The sequence below is a fragment of the Dama dama genome, chromosome 12 (assembly GCF_033118175.1).
Source record: "Dama dama isolate Ldn47 chromosome 12, ASM3311817v1, whole genome shotgun sequence".
NCBI classification, from domain to species: Eukaryota; Metazoa; Chordata; class Mammalia; order Artiodactyla; family Cervidae; genus Dama; species Dama dama.
Genome location: NC_083692.1, coordinates 22,664,362 through 22,689,194, shown reverse-complemented (window position 1 = coordinate 22,689,194; position 24,833 = coordinate 22,664,362). Strand labels below are relative to the sequence as shown.

The window sequence follows — 24,833 nt, the reverse complement described above, 5'->3', positions numbered from 1 at the left end:
AGTGGCAGCAACAACTAAAGAGACAACTAGAACACTGGGAAACAAAATGGTTTCTCTAAAGTCAGATGACTAACAGCAGTGGAGTTTAATAGAATTAGGATCTTTAAATCCTAAGCCAGCACACCAATCCCTAGAACATGTCTCTACTTCCCAAACAGAAATAGAGGGAAAAAATCCATATCAGAATCACAGAATAGAGTCCGAAGACACCCAACAGATCATCTTCTCCAATATCCCCATTCTGCCAAAGAAGAAACTAAGGCACAAAGAGGTAAACTCACCTGTCCAAAAAAACACACCACCAGTTAGAGGCAAAGTGGGATTCAAATCCAAGATGTCTGAGTCCAAAGCCCCTGTTTCTCCTAAAGTATAGTAAGCAGAGGCCACTGGATGATTTCAGACAGTAGAGAAATGACTTTTTAACTTGTATTAACATGTATTTTAACTTGTGTTAGGTGGGCTGCCGTCTCTGGGGTCGCACAGAGTCGGACACGACTGGAGCAACGTAGCAGCAGCAGCAGGGAGAAAAAACCTAGCATATTAAACCCGTGATTTCATGGACATTATAATAATATAAAGTTTCCTTTCAAATACTGTTTTAAGGCATCAATTGAGAAAAAATGTTAAATAGCAAGGTGATATATGAAAAAAAAATTAAGAAAAAAACATAAAACAGCAGGGGTGGCCTAATTTCAATTTTATTTTTTTAAATATGCACATATAAAGACTAAATAAAGCATGTCCCATATGTCCAAAATGGTCATCCTGAGTAGGTGTGATACTTCTTTCTTTAAATATCTATTTTCCAAATTTCCCATAATTAATACATGACATTTTAAAAACATGAAGTCTGTCTTATAAGTGCCATAATCTGATAAACTGTATGATTCAACAGGAAATTCTCAATAGTAAAGTATGGAAGTAGTGAAATGTCAAAGGACAAAAGCTCCTCAAACAGAGCTGTTGAGTGCTCAGTCACTCAGCTGTGTCTGATTCTTTGTGACCCCATGAACTGCAGCCCACCAGTGGAATTTTCCAAGCAAGAATACAGGAGTGGGTTGCCATTTTCCTACTCAGGGCTCTTCCCTACCCAAGGATGGAACCTGGGTATCCTGTGTCTCCTGCATTGGCAGGAGGATTCTTTACCATTACACCCACCTGGGAAGCCCCAAATAGAGCTAGGGCAACACTAAAAACAGATTCTCAGGGCCTCAACAACAGTAAGAATTTACAGGGAATTTATGAGAGTGGACGATGCATTCATTTTGAGGTATTCCCAGACCACAGACTGTCTTCATGTCCTGTCTCATTTCTGCCATAGAGAACTAACCTGGACAACATGCTTTCCCGATTCAAACATAGATGCTCCTCATTCATTCTGGGAAGTTTCTTATTTTTACATTTTTCTTTGTTTAAGTAAGAAAACTGCCTGCCTAACTTTTGCAGAATTCCTTGCATAACCAACAGTAACAACATAATAAAGCTTTCTTTTACCCTTCATAGGCAATTTCTAACAATTAAACCAATGTAGGCACCAATGCTTAGTCCCTCCAGGAAGGTAAACAGAGAGGTCAACTCTGAGACTAAATCAAGTTGACGGTGATTGCCCAAACATGCCAATTTCAGTTGTTTCTTGCCAGTATGTCTAAGGCAAAACATGCTGCAGCCACCTATGGCAGGAAGCCAAAAAATATTAGTACTAGGCCATCAAACATAGTTAAGAAATCTACAAAAAAAAAAAAAAAAAACAAACCCAAAACAATCCTCAGACTCCAATTAGTCACTTGGCTTTAAGGAGTAATGCCAAATATACAAACAGGATTTAGATACAAGACTAATGGAAATTTAGAATGAGGAAAGTTGTATAACAAGATTTTGACAGGTATCTGGATTTGCAAAAAATTCCTCCTTCTGAGTAATGTTCTTGGAAGACTTAAAATAATGAAGTATAGGCAGGCTAAGAATTAAAACTGAAGAGTCAACCAGATTGACAGTCTGCCTCCACCCTGGAAAATCTCTACTACTCATCTGCAAAATAATGAGGCATCACCAACTTAATCAAAACAATCCTTTTTAGAGACAATAAAACTTCAGATAAAATGTACTGGTGGAGTAAGCCACTTTGAGGAAGTCCTTTATAGATGCAGAACCTCATATTTTCCCTACTGAGGGACCTCGTCAGAAGACCTAGATTTTAATCTTGCTTGTACTGCTTACTAGTTGTGAGCTACTGGGCTAATCATTTTACCTCTTTACTCCTTCATGCTCTTACATGTAAAATTAAAGGGGTTCGGTTAGATGATCATTAGTTCTTTTCAGCAATAAAACTGCATGATTCCACAGGGGCAGAACATCAGCAGCCTAAGACCACAAGATGGGTGAAATCAGGCCTTTAACCCAGGTCTCTTAAACTTCTTCAATGATGACATTACACGGCATCAAAGACACTAGACAGCCAACTGCCCACATACCTGAAAAATTACAATACCTGAAAACTCTTCACAGGGCCAACCCATACACTTGAAAGAGTAAACTTTTATTCCAAATGTCAGTCAGTCAGTCGGTTCAGTCGTTCAGTCATGCCCAACTCTTTGCGACCCCATGAATTGCAGCACGCCAGGCCTCCCTGTCCATCACCAACTCCTGGAATTTACTCAAACTCATGCCCATCGAGTCAGTGATGCCATCCAGCCATCTCAGCCTCTGTTGTCCCTTTCTCCTGCCCCCAATCCCTCCCAGCATCAGGGTCTTTTCCAATGAGTCAACTCTTCGCATGAGGTGGCCAAAGTATTGGAGTTTCAGCTTCAGCATCAGTCCTTCCAATGAACACCCAGGACTGATCTCCTTTAGGATGGACTGGTTGGATATCCTTACAGTCCAAGGGACTCTCAAGAGTCTTCTCCAACACCACAGTTCAAAAAGCATCAATTCTTCGGCGCTCAGCTTTCTTCACAGTCCAACTCTTACATCCATACATGACCATTGGAAAAACCACAGCCTTGACTAGACGGACCTTTGTTGGCAAAGTAATTACCTGGCGTTTGATAGATAATCCACAAAGCTAAGCCTTTGGCATGGTTTTAAAATCTATATCTCATCACTTTGGGTTAAAAACACCTCAGGAAAAAAATCCCAACTCAGTGGAGAATCATTCTTCAAAATGCCTTTCCTCAAAATCAACTCTGCAAAAAAACCAACCCACAGGAAGAGTTTTTTAGAAAAGAAAGGAAGGGGACTTCCCTGGTTGTCCAGAGGTTAAGAATCCACTTTCCAATGCAGGGGACACAGGTGTGATCTCTGGTAGGGGAACTAAGATCCCGCAGGCTGCAGGGCAACTAAGCTTGAGCACCACAACTAGAGAGAAGCCCGCACACTGCAAATCCTAAGCCCGTGTGCTCTGGAGCCTGCAAGCCACAAACAGGGAAGCCTGCAGCACTGCAATGAAGACCCAGCACAGCCAAATGTTAAAGAACAAAAAAAGAAAAGAAAAAAGAATGTACAAGTGAATAGCAGGACAAGAACTATAAGAGGAAGTATATGGAAAGGAGGAGGTAACTTAGCCTCTAGATCTAGCATTTTCTTAATGGCTTTAGCCTGTTTTTGGAGGGGGAAGGGGGGTAGGTTCTAGGACAAGGAGAAAAATGACTACCCAACCTCTTTGCCTCTTAAACTTATACCTTCAAAGTGGCAGCTGAAAGACCTGACATGGGGAGAATGGAGGCTTGGAGGCTTTTCCAGCAGAGGCATTCAACAGTGAATGGGAGGAGTGAAGAGACTTAAGGCTTTGGTTCTACCAGAGTGCCAGACAGCTCTTATGGTCATGAGTAGGTGGCCATATGACTTATCATCCAAACCAGGACCTTTTTAGGAATGAAAGAGCACTAATAATTGTATTAGGTCTATGGGGAAACTGGGTCCCAGGTAAATCAGATATATGGTCATCTTAGGTTTTAAGGGCCCCAGCAAAGGCAGGGGTGCTTCCCCGGTGGCTCAGTGGTAAAGAATTCACCTGCAATGCAAGAGATGCGAGTTCAGTCTCTGGGTCGGGAAGATCCCCTGGAGGAGGAAATGGCAACCCACTCCTGTAATCTTGCCTGGAAAATTCCATGAACAGAGGAGCCTGGCGGGCTACAGTCCATGAAGTTGCAAAACAGTCAAGTCATGACTTAGCAACTAAACAACAACAAAGCAAAGGCAGGGGATCTACAGAGTTAGCTGATCGACCATATAACGAAATCTTACCTCACCTTATCAACCACAGGAGCCCCAGCAGAGGCAACAGGGAAGATGGAAATCAGCCTTTCAGCTAATGTCATCTCTGCTCCTTGGGTACAATATAAACTTGTCAGCTACCTCTGGTGCCATTTTCTCATTGATTCCTACGTGTCCCGGCCCTCTGGAATAAACTCCTTTAAGATTGGTCCTAACAGGAAAACAGTACTCAAAGCACACAGACCTGATCTCCAATGCATATCAACTCTGCATCCCAAGAGACTGACAGAATCTCGGGTATCTAACACTGCAAAGTGCAAGGAGTGAGCAAGGTGACAAAGGAAGTGTGAACATGAAGGCATGGGAAGAACAGGTATCTAAAGTGACAAACTGCTGTTGTCAATTCTTCCCCTTAATCCCTGACCTATAAAAACTGACGTAAGGGCAAGTGGAATCCAAGATCAGAACCTGAAGAGTAACCCTCCTTTTTCACCCAATCAGTGAGTAACTCTGGAAGGAACCAAAACACCTTCTTTTCCAAAGAAACAGAGTGAAGCTGCTGGTGACAGAAGTAAACCTAACCTGCAAGAACACCATACTCGTTAGTGTTAAGAGTGCTTCCAAATGACTTATAGTCATTTGGGCACTCTGGGCAGATCCCCCAAGTTGCATTGCTTAAATCTTCTTCCAAAAAGCAATTTATTCTGAAGCACATTATTTATCTCTGCCCCAGGCATAGATATTTTCTCCCCATGTATAATTATAAGGAAATACACTTATTTCTGTTGGCTGGAATTCAGCCAAACATATTCAAGCAGCATACTTTCAGCAGAAATCAAACTCAAATCACAGGCTCAGTGAATACATATATATTGTTTGTACTTCCAGTGAGGTAAATGGGGAACAGGAACTAACTTGGTAACCAGAGTATGTATACCCACTCCTATTCAGACTAAAGCAGGTGAGTTTAACCCAGTATGAAGTTAGTCACATGGTTTATAGAAGCAAGCATGAAACACACAGTGTTAGGAAAGAAGACTTTAGAAGACTGCCAAAATCGAAATCCATGTAAAGTTAAGTTTTAGTCCTGAGAGAGATCTTGAGAGGTGAGAACTGAAGCTGTGACCAGAACTGTGCCTATTATTGGCTCCAAGCCCATGATCCATCCCCTCAACCCCAACCCCTTCCTGTTTTCACATAAAGGGGAAAAAAACCATTCAGCAAACCAGTGATAGCATAGGGAGATGAGAATATAGGGGAAAGGTCAAATCCTTTTAAAATGTATATAACATTCTAAAAATTTCAGAGCAGTTAGCAGCATGTCTCAGAACTCATGCAGACCCAGGCGGGAAATCCAGCTTCACCACAAACTACAGGTCTCACAAGTTAGTTAACTTCTCTAAGCCTCAGTTTATTGTCAAACAATATTTTCCTCCTTCTTGTTTTTGACACCACTGCAGTGGGATCTTAGTTCTCCATCCAGGGATGGAACCTGCACCTCTGCGGTCAAAGTGCAGTCTTACACTGGACTACCAGATAAGTCACTGTTGAACATTTATTTTTATAAACAGTAATATCTCGAACACCAGATGAACCATTCCTACTTAATGTGGTAGACGCTGGGGAGCACTGTAGATTTTTGAGAAATCAGCAGGGGATATAAGATAATGAGTTAAATTTTAGGGAGCTTATACTATGTTGGCAGTGGTGACTAACAAGTATTAAAGCTGAAAAGAATAAAAATTTGGGAAGCAGCTATCGGAATCAAATTTTCTACAAAGATTAAGGTAATATATAAGGTAGTAAAAAAAAAAATCTTATTTCATTCCTAGAATTCTATTTCATTTTTTTTTTTAACAAGAGACAATGAATTCCACTATCTAATTTCCTACTAATGCCCTGAGTGACTGAGTAAGTGTTAGTCGCTCAGTCACTCTGACTCTGTAGGACCCTGTGGACTGTAGCCCACCAGGCTCTTCTGACCATGGAATTCTCCAGGCAAGAATACTGTATTGGGTAGCCATTCCCTTCTCCAGGGCATCTTCTTGATAACCCGGGCCTCTCACATTGCAGGCAAACTCTTTACCATCTGAGCCCCCAGGGCAGCCCACTAATGACCTACCTGTTCTCATCACAGAATCCTCAGCAGTCATTTATCAGTGTCCTTTCTTGATTCTTTAGTGCTTAGTTATGACAATTAATACAAAACCTTCAAATCCCCCATCTTTCTAGATCATAAGTAACACTGGCTATTCTGTAAGTGGCAGATAAGATATACAAAGTGCTTAGCAGAGGGCGTGGCAAACGTGTGTGCATTTTCAAACACTATCTGCTAAATAAATGTTTTAAAAAGTATCTCAGAGCTATTATTGAGATTAAGGAGGCAGACATAGTGTGTTCTCAGTAAATATTTTAAATGAATAAACATAACATACCTATTTGAAGCAAGTTATTTACATCAAAACATAGCAATACAATTTATCATCTAAGAGGAGCAACTAGAGTTGGACATGTGCTCAGAAATTGCTAACATTCAGCTTTCAGTTCTTTCGAAGAGCTCCAGAAAAGGTCGCCTGCCTGATAAAAAGGGGCAAAAAATTATTATAAGGTAACCTATAAGCAGCTCTTGCCTAGGAGCAATGAGCCCTACTTAGTCCTCACTGCCAAAGACTAACCAAGCACTCTGGGCAAGTCACCTTTCTACTTCTCCACTCCCTCTTCCATAAAATGAAGATCTTTCCATCCCTCTGATTCCATGAGAAAGAAGGACGAAACCAATAGGTTTTCTAAAGTAGTATTTCCCAGTCAGTCAAGATCAGTCAAGTTTTGATTTCTGCCATAGCTACATAACACAGCCACTATCATTTTTCTTTAAAAGAACTTTAAAAAAAAAAAAAAAAAAAGAACCTTTAAAACTTTAGCCTCACCTTAAGCAATAAATCCATGAAAGCTATTTTATACAGGTTAGTTAACTTTTCTAACCTGTATAAAATAAATGTACTAACTATTAAAATGTAAATAGTCATTCAAAGATCCCTTAAAGTCAGCTTGTATACCCACACTTTGGTAAATAGTAACCCAATTATTATAGGTTACTTATAACTTAAAAAGCAAAAAATTTAAAGAACACACATTAAGTAAAAAATAAATGTAATTTCATGTTTCCACAATAATCTAAGCATTAATCTTAACAAATCAATATTCAGTTCTTAAACTATAAGAGATAATACTTTTAATATAATGTGGGTCACCAAGAATTGAAAATGGAATCGATTCCTTCTTAACCTACATAACCTTCATTTGAATTAGGATTTTGGTTCCTTTAACCTTAAAAGGCTTTAATTTCACCCTTGAGTATTTAAATTCAGACTAAAACAATAAGAAAAGCAATTACTTCTTTCTTGAAACCATGAAAAAGAAAAAAGATCAAAATTAAACACTGTTTATAAGCAATGAAAGTGCTCTTCACCTTGCTCAATTCATGAGAAAACAAATGAACACACTTAACTCAGAATTCAGAAAGCAGCACTCCTGGGTCTCAAGTTTTACTGGTCAATAAAGTGTCCTTGATCTAAATGATTCCAACTACTTCACATCCAAATCTATCAGTAATCAAATGAATGAGCACACACTTGTACCTGGCTGACACCTCTCTTCAATGTGTGGCCAGGATACACAACTGAGGGCCACGGCTCTTCAGAACTCTTAGGGATCAAAAAATGTACTAAGTTCAGTGATGATCTTCTGAACAATAATGACTATAAAGAATTTTTTGATGTACTTATAATGTCTAATGAAACTGGTGGCCATCAGTTAAAACTCACTAGGTTATTTTAAAGCAAAAGTGACAAACCCAAGCATAATTTTAAATTTGCCAGTCTTTGATAGATAGCAATTAGTTGACTGAAAAACGAGTGGGAAAAATAATGTGTACCTATAAATATCTGTGATACCATATCCTTGTGACATGATCTCTAAAATTTATCATAGCAGTGTCCTTCAAGGCCATTTCTATGAGCCATCTTTTTTTCCCATTCAGGCTAACAGACAAGGGGATTTTTGCCATATTAAACACTAAAAACCAGAAAAAATCAAATATCTATTAAAGTATCATAAAGCAGAAGAGAAAAATTTTAAAGGGCCACACACTGTTACAACTGAGAAATAAAGGTTCCGCAAATGCAAGCTTAAGAGTATGATTTACACCTGATTCACCATCTCTGTGCTTCCCATAGCTCCTGTCTGATAAACAGCATGTGCTCAAAAACTATTTGTGGAACCAACAGACCAAAGAATAAAATTTAACACCTTCACAGCAATGAATTATCAGTAAATAGAAAAGCCCAGAAGAAAATCCAAGAATTCTCCTAATCACCATGTCAAAATGTATGTAACTACAAAAGCTTAGTCAGAAATCTGGCCATATTTCTCCTAATAAACTAACTCCTGGACCAAGATATTCATTCTAATTAAACATGTGAGAAGTTTTAACAAAGTCTGAATTCATTTAACTGGCTAAAGCCAAACACTTTGCCTGTACGTAATATGTTCTTTCATGAGTTAATTTACAGAAAACTGATTCTATAAAATGAAATATAGGGACTTCCTCGGTAGTCTAGTGGTTAAGATGGCACATTTCCTCTGCAGGGGCTGTGGGTTTAATCCCTGGTCAGGGAAGATCTAAGATCCCTCATACCTCAAGGTACAGACAAAAAAATTAATTAATTTCAAAATAAATAAATAAAGCTTAATTACATAAACTTAGTAGCCCAGCCTAACCGCCCCCACTCCCCCAAAAGAAATACAACCAGTGATTGGGCAACAGGAAATGATCATCAGTTAAATAGGTTCCAATTAAGCATGTAGTTATTATCACAGCTATTATTTGATGCTTAAAATTATGCTGTGACAATAGTATTGGGGTTAAGCTTATTCATAAAGCGTTTCTAATAGTTCCCCTCACTGAGATCATTCTTAATTTTTCACACTGCTCTGTGCCATTTGCAATAAATGTTAGATGTTGAGGTGTCCCTCTCTTAAAAGCTTTTTTGTGAGGTTCAAGTTAAACAACAACAGTAACAACAACTGCAGCAGTAGCAGCAACCAGAGTAACAGTATGGTCTAGATCCTTGCTAGAAAAACTTTACAAGTATTACTTCATTCAACACTTACCACAACCCTGTGAGATGCATCGCTGTCCTTATTGTATGAACACGGAACACAAAGGATGAGTGACTTGTCAAAGGTAACCCAGTAAGCAAGCAGTTTAGTTGATTTTCATCCCTAGGCACTCCCAATCCAGAGTTCATGCTCTTAACCTCTATGTATAACTGTGGATACTTATAATGATAAGTCATAGACCCACAGAAAACAGAAATAAGACTAAATAGTGAGTTCAATTCTAAATATTATGACCAAGTAATTAAATGCCTCTCCCCATTCACAGCTCCTACTTAATTAACACTTTGAAATAGTGCAGTTGCTGATGGTATCTGAAAAGGTTCTGAAGGTGCTTTTTCTACATTGGGTCATAAGGGTTAAAAAAGAGATCATAATCTCTCACTATAACTCAAAACTTCACACTATGGGCTATTAATATGCTGGTGCTACAAGTTCCAAGGTCTTAAGCATCAATTCAGGGTAAATGATATTACAGCAACTCTTATCCCAAAGAGCTGAATATTTTTGTTTACTGCTAAGTCTGTTTATACAAACCATTTATAAGATACAAGAAAGCAGAGATATATATATACAGAACTACATTCATTCTTTTTTTTTTTTTTTGGCTTCCAGGATCTCAGTTCCCCAACTAGAGACTGACCCTGGCTCTGGCAGTGAAAAATGCCCAGTCCTAACCACTGGACCGCCAGGAATTCCCCCAGAGCTATGGTCTGATTGGTCCAATCAGATCCCAGGAAGATGTTCATCTTCTTCCCCAGGAGAAAATAAAAAGACTTTGAAGTAAACACATTTCCATTCAAGGGAAAAGGAGAAACATAAGAGGAGGCAGGGCTTCCCTGGTGGTTCAGCAGTACAGAATATGCCTGCCAATGCAGCAGACTCGGGTTCAATCTTTGGGCTGGAAGATTCCCTGGAGTAGGAAATGGCAACCCACTCCAGTATTCTTGCCTGGGAAACCCCATAAACAGAGGAGACTGTCAGGCTATTGTCCAAGGGGATCACAAAGACTCAGACATAACTTTGCAACTAAACAACAGCAACAAAGAGGAGACACTGGAGGCAATTTAAAAAATCAGATGCAAGCAGACTCAAAAGATAAACCTAGGCTATGCCCTAAATAAGTGCACTAGCATAAACCTCTTTGATGGTGTTAGGATCTCTCATAAGTACCATTTCAATATACAATTGTCGTTCCTCACCTCTCTCAAAGAATTAACACCCTTAAATATTCTAAGACGAAACCTGCAAGCATCAAGCATAAACTGTCCTTCATAGACAGTAATGTTCACTCAAACCTATGGAGTTTGCAAAGTACCTTCACATATGACATTTCACTGAATACACCTCCTTGTTAGGTAATGACAGTAATTTGATAATCCCAGTTTACTGATGAGGAACGATGAGGACTTGCCTAAATTCAAACAGTTTGAGACTAGAAGAGCTTCCAACATCATGTGACACCAAATTCCAGACTTTTCCCATACCATTCTGTACCTCCTCATTCCACATCAAAAAGTCACAAAACTGTCCTGTCTGCCCCATTTGCACATGTTCATTACCAGCACTCTAGGAACAATTGTCAGCTAATTACGACATCATGAATTATAAGTACAAAGGGGAAAGAAAACAAACTCAGCATTTTCTCTGAGAGGCCTGGCACTCTGTTCATTACCAAGCTAAACCTGGCCTAATGCAGTTGTTACAACAGCCCTTCAGGTGGGTGCTGGTATTCCCTGCTCACCTCAGGAAGGAAAGGCTTATTAGCAACTTGACTAAGGTCACACAGGGAATGACGTGCGCTGTGCTGTGCTAAGTCGCTTCAGCCACGTCTGCCTCCGCGACCCCGTGGACCGTAGCCCACCAGGCTCCTCTTGTCAACTGAATTAGCAGTGATTTTAACCATGTGTATGCTGTACCACACTGCCTTACGTGATACCACAGTTAACACCCTTTACAGTAACAAACAAAAATATTTTTTAGGTTAAAGCACTTTTGTATTTTAAAATGTCCAAAAACCACCCTCCTACTCATTGCTGTCCTACATTCACTTCCCAGTTGAGCACCTTTTCTCCTTCTTGGTTTTCTCTGCTTTACTCTTAATATCTACTGGACTCACTGTGCCCTGGGAAAGGGGTTAGCTGTTAGAACAAAAAACCAATGATGTGTCCTTAACAAACAGAATTGTTTATAAGGCCACAGGATTCATGCAAGTATTTTTGCCCTAGGTCTAAGTTAATTCTATCAAATAGTATGTGCCAGGGAATTCCCTGGCAGTCCAGGGGTTAGGACTCTGCGCTTTCACTCCCACAGCCCCAGTTCAACTCCTGGTCAGGGAACTAAGATCCTATAAGCCTCCCAGCATGACCAAACAAAATTTAAAAGAAAAAACAAACAACAAAAAAACCCCACACAAATAGCGTGTGTCAGTTAAAAGAAATGTGAGCCTGCCCAAACAATTGAAAAATAAAAACAGTGAACAAACTAAGGCAATCTATCATTTTTTAAAAATTGTTTTTCTTCCAGTTTTATTGAAATATAATTGACATACAGCACTGTAAGGTGTACAGTATAATGATTCAGCTTACATATATCATGAAATGATAATCACAGTAAGTTTACTGAATGGTCCACCAGCTCATATAGATATAAAATTTAAAAAATAGAAAAAAATTTTTTTGTTATGAGAACTCTAAAGAGTTACTCTTTAAAAAAAAATTACTCTCTTAACTTTCATATATAACATACAATAGTGTTAACAACTGCACTATACTTTTCATTCCTAGTACCTGTTTATCTTATAATTGGAAGGTTGTACTTTTTGACTGCCTTCACCCAATTGCTCACCGCCCCCTGCCTCTGATAACCACATATGTGATCTCCTTTTCTATGGAACATTATATCATCATAATCATCACATTTGAGGGCTTTAACCAATCCAGACAAGATACAGGAACTACAACATGATGCATAAAAGTAATCTCATCTGACCTCTTACCACATTTTTGGTGAAACATTAGGAATAGACAGCATTAGCCTCAAATACCTTGTGCTCTTCCCCTCAGGTGTTAACTGCTAAAGAACAATGATAGATAAAATGTAAATATGATACCTTAAATAGTTTTGAATTTGGGAAGATTACTGAAAGACTTCCTAAAACAAAATTTAATTAGCTTTAAGAAGTGAAGGTGTATTTATGACTCCCAAAGGGGGTTTCCTTATCTGAAGCAAACAGGAGGAACTTTCTGTTGTGTAAGTTGTATTCATAATACACAAATAAGCTAATAAGGCTATTAACCAAAACTCTACCTACCTTCTGGGAACAAGTAAGAAAAGCTAACACTACCTGAGCTAAACTGGAGGAGCAGGAAAAAGCCTACTACAAGACTCAGAAAGGGACAGGAGTATATAAAAAGCAAACAGGAAGGACTGAGCTAGAGGAACTGTGAGGGGGAGGGGGAGTAAGGGGCAAAGAAAGCTGGAACCCAGGAAGTAATGATGGAGATGGACTACTTATGCCTAGAACCAGAAGGATCACCAGAGCTGCCCTGTAGAAAGGGTCCTGCTCTTCTATAGACTAAAATTAAGATAAAGGAAATGAACTGGTCAAGTCTAGAGAAAATGGGGTTCATGTAAGACAAAGGGGAACATACAACACAAGGAAAACCGGTAAAGAGGAGGCTTTTATCGCCTAAAAAAAAAAAGGTTCTAATGAACTTTAAATGGATGAATTGTATGGCATGTGAATTATATTTTAATAAATGTTACTTTTATTTTTTTAAATGTTATTTTTAAAAAGCGTGTTAAATTGAGCAATGTATGACTGCATTTATCATTTAATCAACATGCTTAGCTCAGTCTGTAATAGCACCTCCCTGCCGCCCTCCCCCCCCCCCCCGACAAATTCCCTCCCTCTGTAGGGTACATTTACTTGGGAATATCTCTGTCCGAAAACATCAGTCTAGGAAGGACACAGACTATGATGAATACAGCAGTAGCAACAGGGGAAAGAAACTGTTAACTCTTTTAAGAGGTCTTTCCCCCATTTTTGCCCTGTGAGGGAAGGAAGCTTTTGTTTGGGGGTATGCCTCGAAGTGGAATATCAGATGTCTCCATGAGATGATCTAGGGCCAAACTCTACCTAGTCAAAGAGAAAATGATACGAGGTGGAGAAGTCAAGTCAGTCCTGGAGAAACCCCAGAAGGCTTATCGTGAAACGATCCCAAGTCTTATCTCTGCTACCCCCAAACTGGACGGCACGCCCCGTGCCACTTCGCGAAGAGTTACTCGCGAAGACGATGGATGCTTTGCCAGGATCCCAGAAGTTTCTGGCGAGTTGCCCACTGACGTAAATTAGAAAACCATTCAGGGACCGGGCTGGGTGAAGCGAAGCGCCACGTCCAGCGCAGGGCTCCCCCTTCCTCCCTCTAGACGTAGGAAAAGGGATGGGGTAGGGAGGGAAGGCGGCGAGCGGGAAAGCCAGATCAGCCGTCTTCGCCCTCCTACCCTGGGCCGGGTTTCTGGGAGCCGCCCCCAGCGTACCCCATTCCCACTCGCCCGCCTTGGGCCCACGACCCCCCGAGATGAGGGCGGCGGCGAGCGCCCCCAGGGGCCGCAGGCGCACCTCCTCCGGGGCAGCTGTCGCCACCAACCAGCCCGGCCCCGGCCTCCCCGGGAGCAATAGGCTATCGATTCAGCTGCCTGTCGCTAGGAGCCCCGGGAGAGCGAGGCCTACATCGCCCGGCCGGAGCCCCGGCCTCGATTTCGCCACCTACCCCACACCGGAGGGGGAGCTAGGGGAGTTGGGGGGGGGGGGGGGCAACCAAGCCCAGGTGGGCGGGAGGAGGAGGCGCGGAGACCACCTGCAACGGGCAGGCGCGGGGGAAAGGGGGTGCGGGCTCGCGGCTCCCGCCAACCAGCTTCCCGGGGTCGCCTCCCTACCCCACCCCCCACCCCCTGCCCTCACAAGTTGCGCATTCACAAGTTCAGGCCGGTGCCCCTTGGCCTTCCAGAGTCCTCGGCACTCCCGAAACCAGAAAAAAAACAAGACACGGAAGAGGCCACCCCCAGGACCCGAGGAGATGGCGCTGGGGCCCCTGAGGGCGCCGAGGGGGGCGGCCCACAGGGACCCGCCCGTCACCTCCCCTCGGCTCTACCGGAGTCGCAGCCCCGACCCCTCCCAGCGGCCAGCCCTGTCACCGCCCTGCCCCCGGCGCCCCCAAGGCCCCTTCCCAGGACGCCGACGACAGGGGCTCGAGCTCCCCCTCCCTTCCCCCCAACCCCGGCCTCAGGCGCGCCTCGGCCTCCTCCCGCTCCAAATCGCCCAAAGGCCCCCCGCACCTTTTAAAGTACACGAAGGAAGAGTTTCCCATCAAACTTTGTCAGGCCGTAACCTCGCCCGCGCCCCCCCCCCCTCCTCGCCGACCCACACTTCCAGGGCAGTCATCAGGACAGATCACTTTACACTCGGGATAAAGCGAATTAAGGACCTGTCAACCATTTTAGGTCTTTTTTTTTTAAATAGAAGACATCCTCTTCTTCCCCCTTCCACCCTCCCCCTGCCAGGGTTTTAATCTGACACCCACCTTCCCACCGCCGAAGAAGGAGGGGGGGTGGTGTGGGTTGAGGAGAGAGGGGGTAGGGACGGAGAGCAGGAGGAGGGTGGCGAGAGAGAGAGAGCGGAAAGGGGAGGCTGGAAGGGGGCCGGGAGGCGTGGGGAGGGGAAGGGGGTTGATTTACCTGAGACCAGCCACTGGCCTCCATTGTTGGAGAATTCAATGGCATTGACACAGCCGAAGTGGCCGAGGAGGTCCTTCTTGTAGAGGTTTCTGCAGCCTCGCAGGCGTCTCCTCTGAAAGTCCTGAGTGAGCAGGGGGTCCCCATGCAAGCCCCGCTGGGACAAGAAGCCCACCACTGACCTCATGCTGCCCCCCAGGCCAGCTCTCCTCTTCATGCTGGAACCGCCGCCGCCGCCGCCGCCGCCGCCGCCGCCGCTCGCGCCGCCGCCCCTCCCTCGGCCTCACGCGCGGCCGCCGCTCTCCACCACCGCCCCCCACCCGGCCCTCCCCCCGCGCTGCGATCCGGCTGGTTCTTTTAACCAGCCATAGCAAGAGACAGAGCGAGGTGTGCAGACACTCGGTGGCGTTCGCGGCTTCCTGACGGTCCCCTCCCTCCCCTTCCCTCCACCCCCCACCTCCCCTAGACTCCTCCCTCTCCTTCTCCGCCTCCTCCAGCAGCTGATGCCCAGCTGCGGCCGCGCTTCCGCGATGCGCGCGGCCCTTCCGCCGGCCGCGGGGGGGCGGGAGAACGCTGGCGGCGACGGCCCCTCCCCCGCCGCGGGCTGCGGGGCCGGAAGAACGCGGGCGGCTGGCCTTGAGACCGCGGGCGGCGGCTGGGGCTTTCGCACCACAGCTCCTCCCCCGTGCGAGGACCCGGGTCGCGCTGGGCGGAGGCTGGGCTGCACCCCACCCGCCCCCTCCCTGAGCGGTGCACTCTGTGAAGTTGGAGGCGCGCAACAATCAAAGTGGTCGCGGGTCTGCGGACTCGCCTTCCTCCCCCGGCGGCCCACAGTCCGTCGCCGCCCCGATACCCGGCGGGTGCCGGGACGAGTGTGCTCCCCGCTCTTTTTTTTTTTTTTTTTTTTTTGCCTCCGGTCCGGAAAATGCCGCCCGAGGTGGCACACAGGTGGAGGGAGGATTGCAGACAGAGGCACCGGTCTTTCTCCCTCAGTTCGCCTCATCCTTGGGCCGTCCGAGTCCTGTCCAAGAGAATGGAATCAGGAGTTAGGAATGGACACTGGGGAGTAAGGTTGCTTGAAAGTGAAAGTCGCTCAGTCGTGTCCCGACTTCTGCGACCCCATGGACTATATAGTCCATGGAATTCTCCAGGCCAGAATACTGGAGTGGGTAGCCTTTCCCTTCTCCAGAGGATCTTTCCAACCCAGGAATTGAACCCGTGGCTCCCGCTCTGCAGGCGGATTCTTTACCAGCTGAGCCACAAGGGAAGCCCAAGGTTGCTTGACGCCGCCCCCCCCCCCCCCCCCCCCGCAAAGGTATTTTTAACACCACCCTTCCCCTCGTTCAGTTCCCTAATTTTCCCTTTCTCCACCCATTCAGTGAAAAAGGCTGAACTGGGTTCCATCGGTTAGATGATAAAGTGGTATATTGGGGGGGGGGGGGGGGGGGTGCAGAGGGGGACATAAATTTTTCAGATCTGGTAAGAAAATTGCCAAAACCGAGTTGAGAAAGGTCCAGGTGAGCAGAAAGGACTTCTGTTCATTAGTTCCAGGTACATCTGCAAAACACAAGACCGCGTTATTCGAAAATAATACTACATATTTTTTAATTGGGAGTGGTGAGGTCTTCTTCAAGGTCTTGAGTGTGGAGCTCTGAGGCTGTACAGCTGTTAACTAGCAGCTTCCTACCAGGCCGGAAGCAGCTGCATCTTAGTGGCCTGGAGCCTCTGCAGTGACCCCAGTGAGGAGAGTGTTAAGTGCTTTGGAATTTTATCAGATACTGTAAAAAAAAAAAAGTCACCTTATTCAGTGCATTGTATTAGGTTAGGGCAAAAATAATTGTGCTTTTTGGACCATGAATTTTAAATCATAATTACGCTCAAACTCATTATTAGTCAAAATAGAGGCTATTACAATCAACACACTTTTGCTAACAAAAAATAACTTTGTTTATTCCTGTAGCATAAAAATCTATGCTTTGGGATATGAGGAACTTTTGGAAAGCATTTCTGCATCCTGCTGGTTGTGAAAGCGTTTTCCCTGCAAAAGGTTATTGAGATGCTTGAAGAAGTGGTAGTCAGTTGGTGAGAGGTCAGGTGAACATGGCCGATGAGGCAAAACTTCATAGCCCAATTCGTTCAACTTTTGAAGCATAGTTGTGTGAGGTGTGGTCAGGTGTTGTCATGAAGAAGAATTGGGCCCTTTTCTGTTGACTAATGCTGGCTGCAGGCATTGCAGTTTTTGGTACATCTCATCGATTGGCTGAACATACTTACAGATATCACGGTTTTGCCAGGATTCAGAAAGCTGTAGTGTAACAGATTGGCAGCAGACACCCCCCAAACAGTGACCATGCCCTTTTTTTGTTGTTGTAAGTTTGGTTTTGGGTTGTGCTTTAGGAATCACTGAACTAAAATGGACCGGAATGGGTGAATTTACTTAAAATGACCATTATATGTATAAGTGTGGGCAAGAATCCCTAAGAAGAAATGGAGTAGCACTCATAGTCAACAGAAGAGTCTGAAATGCAGTACTTGGGTACAGTCACAAAAATGACAGAATGATCTCTTCGTTTCCAAGCCAAACCATTCAATATCACAGTAATCCAAGTCTATGCCTCAACCACTAATGCCAAAGAAGCTGAAGTTGAACAGTTTCCTGGTGACCTACAAGACCTTCTAGAACTAACACCAAAAAAAGATGTCCTTTTCATCATAGGGGACTGGAATGCAAAAGTAGGAAATCAAGTGATACCTGGAGTAACAGGCAAGGTTGGCCTTGGAGTACAAAATGAAGCAGGGCAAAGGCTAACAGAGTTTTGCCAAGGGAACGCGCTGATCATAACAAACACCGTCTTCCAACAACATAAGAGAAGACTCCACACATGGACATCACCAGATGGTCAATACCAAAATCAGATTGATTATATGTTTGCAGCCAAAGATGGAGAAGCTCTATACAGTCAGCAAAACCAATCAGGAGCTGACTGTGGCTCAGATCATGAACTCCTTACTGCCAAATTCAGACTTAAGTTGAAGAAAATAGGGAAAACCACTAGACCATTCAGATATGACCCAAATCAAATCCCTTATGGTTATACAGAAGTGACAAATAGATTCAAGAGATTAGATTTGATAGAATCCCTGAAGAACTATGGACTGAGGTTCGTGGCATTGTACAGGAGGCAGTGATGATGACCAGCCTCAAGAAAAAGATGTGAGAAAAGGCAAAATGGTTGCCTGAGGAGCCCTTACAAATAGCTGAGAAAAGAAGAGAAGCTAAAGGCAAAGGAGAAAAGGAAAGATATACCCATCTGAATGCAGAGTTCCAAAGAATAGCAAGGAGAGATAAGAAAGCCTTCCTCAGTGACCAATGCAAAGAAACAGAGGAAAACAATAGAATGGGAAAAACTGGAGATCTCTTCAAGAAAATTAGAGATACAGAGGGACTATTTCATGCAAAGATGGGCACAATAAAGACAGAAATGGTATAGACCTAACAGAAGCAGAAGATATTAAGAGGAGGTGGCAAGAATACACAGAAGAACTATATAAAAAAGATCTTCATGACCCAGATAACCACGATGGAGTGATCACTCACCTAGAGTCAGACATCCTGGAATGTGAAGTCAAGTGGGCCTTAGGAAGCATCGCTACGAACAAAGCTAGTGGAGGTGATGGAATTCTAGTTGAGCTATTTCAAATCCTAAAAGATGATGCTGTGAAAGTGCTGCACTCAATATGCCATCAAATTTGGAAAACTCAGCAGTGGCCACAGGACTCGAAAAGGTGTTTTCATTCCAATCCCAAAGAAAGCCAATGCCAAAGAATGTTTAAACTATCACACGATTGCACTCATTTCACATAAGACCAAAGTGATGCTCAAAATTCTCCAAGAGAGGAGGCTTCAATAATTCATGAACCAAGAACTTCCAGCTGTTAAAGCTGGATGTAGAAAAGGCAGAGGAACCAGAGATCAAATTGCCAACATCCATTGAGTTATACAAAAAGCAAGAGAGTTCCAGAAAAACATCTACTTCTGCTTTATTGACTATGCCAAAGCCTGTGTGAATCACACAAACTGGAAAATTCTTAAAGAGTAGGGAATATCAGCCTACCTTACCTGCCTCCTGAGAAATCTGTATGCAGGTCAAGAGTTAGAAGCAACAGTTGGAACTGAACATGGAACAACAGACTGGTTCCATATTGGGAAAGACGTACGTCAAGGCTGTATATTGTCACCCTGCTTCTTTAACTTATGTACAGAGAACATCATGTGAAATGCTGGGCTGGATGAAGCACAAGCTGGAATCAAGATTGCCAGGAGAAATATCAATAACCTCATATATGCTGATGACACCACCCTTATGGCAGAAAGCAAAGAAGAACTAAAGAGCCTCTTGATGAAAGAGGAGAGTGAAAAAGCTGGCTTAAAAATCAACATTCAAAAAACTAAGATCATGGCATCCAGTCCCATCACTTTATGGCAAATAGATGGGAAAACAGTGGTATCAATGACAGACTTTATTTTCTTGGGCTCCAAAATCACTGCAGATGGTGACTGTGGCCAAGAAATTAAAAGACGCTTGCTCCTTGTAAGAAAAGCTATGACCAACCTAGATAGCATGTTAAAAAGTAGAGACATTACTTTACCAACAAAGGTCTGTCTAGTCAAATCTATGTTTTTTCCATTAGTCATGTATGGATGTAAAAGTTGGGCCATAAAGAAAGCTGAGCACCTAAGAATTGATGCTTTTGAATTGTGGTGTTGGAGAAGACTCTTGAGAGTTCCTTGGACTGCAAGGAGATCCAACCAATCAATCTAAAGGAAAGCAGTCCTGAATATTTTTGGAAGGACTGATGCTGAAGCTGAAGCTCCGATACTTTGGCCACCTGATGTGTAGAACTGACATTGGAAAAGACCCTGATGCTGGGAAAAATTGAAGTCAGGAGGAGAAGGGGACGACAGAGGATGAGATGGTTGGATGGCATCACCCACTCAATGGACATGAGTTTAATCAAGCTCTGGGAGCTGATGATGGACAGGGAAGCCTGGCGTGCTGCAGTCCATGGGGTCGCAAAGAGTCGGACATGACTGAACAACTGAACTGAACTTGGAGCTTCTTCTCAGTCCAATCACTGAATTGATTGTTGCTGGGAGTCATATAAAATCCGCTTTCATCACATGTCACAATCCGATCAAGAAATGGTTCATTTATTGTTTCGTAGAATAAGAGAAAATGACGATTATTTTGGTTTGAAGTCAGCTCACGAGACTCCCATTTATCAAGCTTTTTCATCTTTCCAATTTGCTTCAAATGCTGAATGACCATGGAACAGCTGATGTTGAGTTCTTTGGCAACTTCTCATGCAGTTGTAAGAGGATCATCATCAATTATGCTCTCAGTTAGTTGGTCATTGTCAACTTCTGATGGCTGGCCACTGCGCTTCTCATCTTCAAGGCTCCTTTGCAAAACTTCTTGGACCAACACTGCACTGTACATTCGTTAGCAGTTCTTTGTCCAAATGCTTTGTGGGTGTTGTGAGTTGTCTCCACTCTTTACGACCCGTTTTGAACTCAAAACATCACTCAAATTCGCTTTTTGTCTAACATCATTTCTGTAATATAAAATAAATATAAAATAAACAGCAAGTAGTACAGAGTTGGACATGACTGAAGCGACTTAGCAGCAGCAGCAGTAAGTTATTTGCTGGGAAAAATTGAGGGCAAGAGGAGAAGGGGGCGACAGAGGATGAGATGGTTGGATGGTATCACTGACTGAATGGACATGAGTTTGAGCAAACTCAGGGAGATAGTGATGGACAGAGAAGCCTGGCGTACTGCAATTCATTGAGTCACAAAGAGTCTGACACAACTTAGCGACTGAACAACAACAAGTAAGTTATTAGCAAAAATAAATAAATAAATGAGCCCATTAAAACGATGTATAACATGACCACACTTAAGAATGTATTCCAATATCAAATGGGAAAGTTCAACAATGCAAAACCGCAATTACTTTTGCACCAACCAAATACTTTACCCAGAAGTTATCCACTGTGTTTAAACAGTAATAAACTACAAGAATAGGCAGATGTCAGTTTTGCCCTTTTAGTTTAGCAAGAATTATATCCTCTGTATCAGAGATAACATATAGGCAGTCAAGTATACCACCATGAAAGATGAGCTGAAATGAAAAATACACCCATCAAGCAAAATCACAGACTTCTACTTTTCATATAAGGACAATGATAAGAAATAATACTAATAAAAGTGCAAGTAAATGTTTAATTTAAAAGTCAGCATTATAACAAATGTTGCAAACTTAACAGAAATTCTCCAAATTCCAAAAATTATGGTTTTAAAGGAGTATTATTTTCCTAAACAGAAAAATGTGTAATACTTTCTTTTAAAAAGTTTAATTCTAAAAAAAAAATAATAAAAAGTTTAATTCTCAGGATGCTTCATAGTGTTTATTCATTGTAATAGCACCATAAAAATTAGTAGTGGTATGACAGCTTGATTGGGCTTCCCAGGTGGCCCAGTGGGTAAAGAATCTGCCTGCAGTGCAGGAGAAGTGGGTTCAGTCCCCAGGTCAGGAAGATCCCATGGAGGAGGGCATGGCAACCTACTCCAGTTTTCTTGCCTATAGAATCCCATGAGCCTGGCAGGCTTACAGTCCATAGGATTTCAAAGAGTTGGGCATGACTAAAACCTCTGAGTATGCATGCACTGACCAGCTTAATTATAACCAACATTTTTTCTTCACATCTACCAAAACTTTTCTTCATAGCAATGTCTTAATAGGCAGTTAAACATGGGTTTTTGGGTTATATCAACATGTTCCCCCAAAAGTTCTCTTGAGAGCAGGGACCGTGCCTGTTCTTCTCATGCATGTTATGCCCAAAGCTAGCACATGCTGAAACTGAGTAGCCAGTCGAGTATTTGTTGAACACATAAATGAAGTCAAGGAGAGGGGAAGGTAATGCATCAGTTTTAGGTATCTGTGCATCAGTCTGAGTTATCTGTGCTTAATTCCAGTGGAGATGATTTCAAAGCCAGTTTCTCATCTCACTGTTCTTTTGCTTGACCTACTCAATCCACACATTCAAGAATAGGGAGTCCTCTGGCTCCTTCCAATTAATAGGACATCATCTATACCTATTTCATTTTGCCTGGGGTGGGGTATGTGTGAACAGTGATGATGTGATTGAACTGTTCTTTACTGTGGCAATGTATGACACTCTCCTCTCCCCTCTCAAGCACATACCTCTTCTCTACAATTTTAAATGTAACTTGATTTTCCCCAATCCCTGGAATAACTGTCCCATTTATCTCAGCCTAAAAATAGACCAGGATCTGGTCACAAGCCAGCCCAATTCTAGGACCTTGCTGGAAACTTCCTTAACTGTTCAGTGAGCAGCCAGAACAGAAATGTAAGGACCACTGTCTTTTTATATCATACTGATAGACTGGGGCAGCTTTTTGTAATGCGAGTGCATAAAATCTCTCTTATTCATGTAATTAGGGTTGCCAGGTAAAATGCAAGATGCCCAATTCTATATGAATTTCAGATAAGCAATCATTTTTAGCATAAGTATGTCACATGTAATATTTGAGATATACTGAAATTATTATTCATTGTTTATCTGAAATTCAAATTTAATGGAGCATCATGTATTTTTATTTGCAAAATCTGACAACCCTAACTATAATGTAACCCAACTTCAGAAGATCAAGCCCCATGATATCTATTTGCTTTTATTATGAATTGATCCTTCTATCATTTGTTGCAAACTAATAATATTGTATATAACTATTAAAATACAACTATATAACATAGGGAGCTTCCCTGGTGGCTCAGACAGGAAAGAATCTACTTGTAATGTGGGAGATCCAGTTTTATTTATTTTATTTTTATTAGTTGGAGGCTAATTACTTTACAATATTGTAGTGGTTTTTGCCATACATTGACATGAATCAGCCATGGATTTACATGTGTTCCCCATCCCGATCCCCCCTCCCACCTCCCTCTCCATCCCATCCCTCTGGGTCTTCCCAGTGCACCAGCCCTGAGCACTTGTCTCATGCATCCAACCTGGGCTGGTGATCTGTTTCACCCTTGATAGTATACTTGTTTCAATGCTATTCTCTCAGAACAGCCCACCCTCACCTTCTCCCACAGAGTCTAAAAGTCTGTTCTGTACATCTGTGTCTCTTTTTCTGTTTTGCATATAGGGTTATCGTTACCATCTTTTAAAATTCCATATATATGCATTAGTATACTGTGTTGGTGTTCATCTTTCTGGCTTACTTCACTCTGTATAATGGGCTCCAGTTTCATCCATCTCATTAGAACTGATTCAAGTGAATTCTTTTTAATGGCTGAGTAATATTCCATAGTGTATATGTACCACATTTCCTTATCCATTCGTCTGTCTAGGTTGCTTCCATGTCCTGGCTATTATAAACAGTGCTGTGATGAACATTGGGGTACACGTTTCTCTTTCAGATCTGGTTTCCTCAGTGTGTATGCCCAGGAGTGGGATTGCTGGGTCATATGGCAGTTCTATTTCCAGTTTTTTAAGGAATCTTCACACTGTTCTCCATAGTGGCTGTACTAGTTTGCATTCCCACCAACAGTGTAAGAGGGTTCCCTTTTCTCCACACCCTCTCCAGCATTTACTGCTTGTAGACTTTTGGATAGCATCCATTCTGACTGGTGTGTAATGGTACTTCACTGAGGTTTTGATTTGCATTTCTCTGATAATGAGTGATGTTGAGCATCTTTTCATGTGTGTGTTAGCAATCTGTATGTCTTCTTTGGAGAAATGTCTGTTTAGATCTTTGGCCCATTTTTGGAGATCCAGTTTTAATCCCTAAGTCAGGAAGATCCCCTGGAGAAGGGAATGGCAACCCACTCCAGTATTCTTGCCTGGAGAATCCCATGGACGGAGGAGCCTGGTGGGCTTCAGTCCATGGGGTCACAAAGAATCAGACGTGACTGAGCGACTTCACTTTCTTTTTGATATAGGCATTTATATATTTTTGTTAAAAAGCCAGTGTACTTAGCTTAAAAATGGCAAATGAAATTGGACTCCTGAGTAATCTCTCCAGTACATAGAATATGTGGAGGAAAAGGGAGAAAAAGTAAAAAAATTATATTTTTCTTACCTAGGCCCAGAAAATTCTGTGTATTAGCATTCATATTCAGAAAGCCTTGAAACTGTGTTTTGAAAAATTCATTCTGGAAAAACCAAGATATGGAAATTGCTTAACATGAGAACTCTTACTTAATTGCTCCACCATGAGTTGAATGTCAATTAAACATAAAATTCCCAGAAATCATTTACTCGGATTTCTATTTTTCTCGGCCCTGATATCACTAAAGAAAAATAGAGAATCTTAAAAACTGACTAAATATTTAAGGAAATGCTCAAACATTAGAAATTGTTTTAAAAAAAACTAAGAATTCGCTAAGCCCCTTCTCACACATTTACTAAATTTTAGCATATAATATTAAGAGCTATATATGAATAACAGGTGGTTCAGATGGCAAAGAATCTGCCTGCAATGCAAGAGACCCAGGTTCGATCCCTGGGCCGGGAAGATCCCCTATAGAAGGGAATGGCTGCCCGTTCCAGTATTCTTGCCTAGAGAATTCCATGGACAGAGGAGCCTGGTGGACTACAGTCCATGGGGTCACAAA

General features: G+C 42.6%; 1 protein-coding gene across 3 annotated transcripts in view; it reads right to left on the bottom strand.

Annotated features, from left to right (window-relative positions):
• Nucleotides 1-15,394, bottom strand: part of DCAF5 (DDB1 and CUL4 associated factor 5) — a 90,810-nt gene extending 75,416 nt beyond the window's left edge. For 2 of the 3 annotated variants that reach the window (XM_061156801.1, XM_061156802.1), the window contains exon 1: nucleotides 15,130-15,383. In XM_061156801.1, coding sequence (XP_061012784.1) covers nucleotides 15,130-15,343 — 214 coding nt within the window. In that variant the 5' untranslated portion in view covers nucleotides 15,344-15,383. Of the gene's footprint in view, nucleotides 1-15,129 lie in introns of all 3 variants that reach the window. The other variant, XM_061156803.1, reaches the window with a different exon arrangement.
• Nucleotides 15,395-24,833: the final 9,439 nt, after the last annotated feature.